The 2,118-nt window shown below is 56.4% G+C and overlaps 1 protein-coding gene across 1 annotated transcript in view; it reads right to left on the bottom strand.

Annotated features, from left to right (window-relative positions):
- Nucleotides 1–2,115, bottom strand: part of CUNH10orf90 (chromosome unknown C10orf90 homolog) — a 43,878-nt gene extending 41,763 nt beyond the window's left edge. The window contains exon 1 of the mRNA XM_045291380.1: nt 1,554–2,115. Within this exon, the coding sequence (XP_045147315.1) occupies nt 1,554–2,115 (562 nt within the window). The remainder of the gene's footprint in view (nt 1–1,553) is intronic.
- Between the last annotated feature and the right edge of the window lie 3 nt (nt 2,116–2,118).

Raw genomic sequence — 2,118 nt, 5'->3', positions numbered from 1 at the left:
TCCCTCACCAGGACTTTCCTCCAGGGGGCTCTAGTGCCTCCAACTTCTCAGTTAGGAGCTGTGCATGTGAGAGGATGTCCTCACTCAGGGGTGGAAGGAGTCTTCGAGTCCTAATGGGTCACCTTGGGCTGCTAATGGCAAGGTTCGCAGTTCTAACACACCAGCCGCTCTGAGGTAGGGAGATGAGGCTTCTGCTCCACAAAGGTTTACAGCCTAAAACCCCACGGGGCTGCTCTGCTTGATGGCGTTCCTGGGAGTCACAATGGACTCGGCGGTAGTGAGTTTGGTTTTGAGACTTTATAGAGTTAGCCACCTGCCTACCTGCCTACCTATCTACTACCTACCCATCTACCTACCTGCCTATCATCCACTGTCGTCAAGTCCACCCCACTGCTGGCAAGCCCACGGGTTTCCAGAGCAGAGCTGCCCCACAGGGTTTTCTCGGCCGGGATCTCTGCAGAAGCAGATACCTGTCCTTACTCATGTGGCACTGCAGGCAGGCTCACACTGCCCGTTTTGGGTTGGCACCAACTCTACAGGGCAGAGCGGACTTCCCAGTCCGACACCTCGATGGAAGCAGCTGTTGGGTGAGAACCACGTAGCTTTCTGTTAGCAGTCAGGTGTTCTCATGCTGCACCACCAGGGCTCCTCACAGGTTAGTTATGCCTTGGAAACCTCTTGGGCCACCCAGACCGGCTAATTCTATAACGCATACCCTCACACACAGACACGCATACACGTAGCTGAGACTATAACACACGCATAGATGGTTATAACACAAGCACATGGCTGATTCTATCACACAGATACACGGCTAACTCTATCACACACACTATGCACACAGACACACACAGCTGATGCTATCACACACACTATGCACAGACACACAGCTGACGCTATAACACACACAGTATGCACACAGACACAGCTGACACTATAACCCACACACTCTCCCACTCCACCACGGACACTTGTGACCCTGGCTTCCAGGGCTGCTCTATATGCACTGGCGATCTGATTGAAACATTAAAGGAAGCAATGTGGACCCTGGCCACAGAGTGGCCAAACTTCTTCGAGGGTGGGTGGCACTGTGACCTTACCCTGCCCCAGAATGAAGCAAGAAGGCACTGTCTTAGGGCCCAACTGAGCACGCCATGCTCAGAAAGAAATTACTCAGCTCCCCCTGGTAATTAAAAACAAAACGCTGATATGACCACCTACCACCCAGGCTAAAGTGTAGGAATCTGTTGGCAGCCTCCTGGATCTTTCCATTGCCCCCAGGGCATGGTATTGCTCATTTTGGAAAACACTGCTCTAAGCAAACCCCATTGGGGTCTCGACTTCCACACTCTTTACATAGTTTGGCGACTATTGGACACACAGCCTGAGGGGAGGTCTCTCATGAGCTACAAAATCACAAATCACCCTCTAAGAAGGCCGGTCTACAGCAGACAACGCAGAGCTGACCCGGGCAGCCGTCCTGACAGCAACGTGGATAAGGACGCCCCACGCTCCGGACACCTGTGCCCACTCCTGCGGCCAGTGGTACTCACCTGCCGTGTAGCTCCAGCCAGGGATGTGGATGGTCAGCTGGCTGGGGTGGCTGCCAGCGTGGTAATGGGGCCTGAAGTGGTCTTCCCGGTCTCTGCCAGAGTCGGGGCACATCCCCATGCCTGAGAGCTCTGGATTTCCGAAGGCGGGCAAGCTGCCCCAAGGGCATGCGCTGCTGGCCAGCTGGGCCCGGGTCTCCTCCACTCCGCAGCTGTCCCCCAGCCCCGGGGGCCAGCAGTGTCCTCGCAGGGCTGGCTTGTCCTTGGTGGCCATGGGCCGGAGGCCACTGCTCATTGGCTCGCCTGTAGCCAGGCCGCCGACTCCCTCTAGCGCCGGCCGGTGGGAACTGCAGCTCAGGTGGAGGGACAGGGAGGACCTGTGCACTTGGGGGCTGGGGGCTGGAGGGCCATCAATGGGGATGAAGAGCGGCTTGTCCAGGTAGTAGATGGAATTGGGACAGGTAGGGATTTGGAGGTGGACACAGGAGCTGAAGAGCAGCGGCCCCTTCCCAGGGGACAGGCTGCCCCGAGAGAAGCTGTCCTCTCTGCCATCTGTACCATTCATCCA

This window comes from Echinops telfairi, unplaced genomic scaffold, assembly GCF_000313985.2.
Source record: "Echinops telfairi isolate 266 unplaced genomic scaffold, ASM31398v2 ScPeMD7_70;HRSCAF=299, whole genome shotgun sequence".
NCBI classification, from domain to species: Eukaryota; Metazoa; Chordata; class Mammalia; order Afrosoricida; family Tenrecidae; genus Echinops; species Echinops telfairi.
Note: the sequence above shows the minus strand (reverse complement) of the source record. Positions and strands in the feature narration are given on the sequence as shown.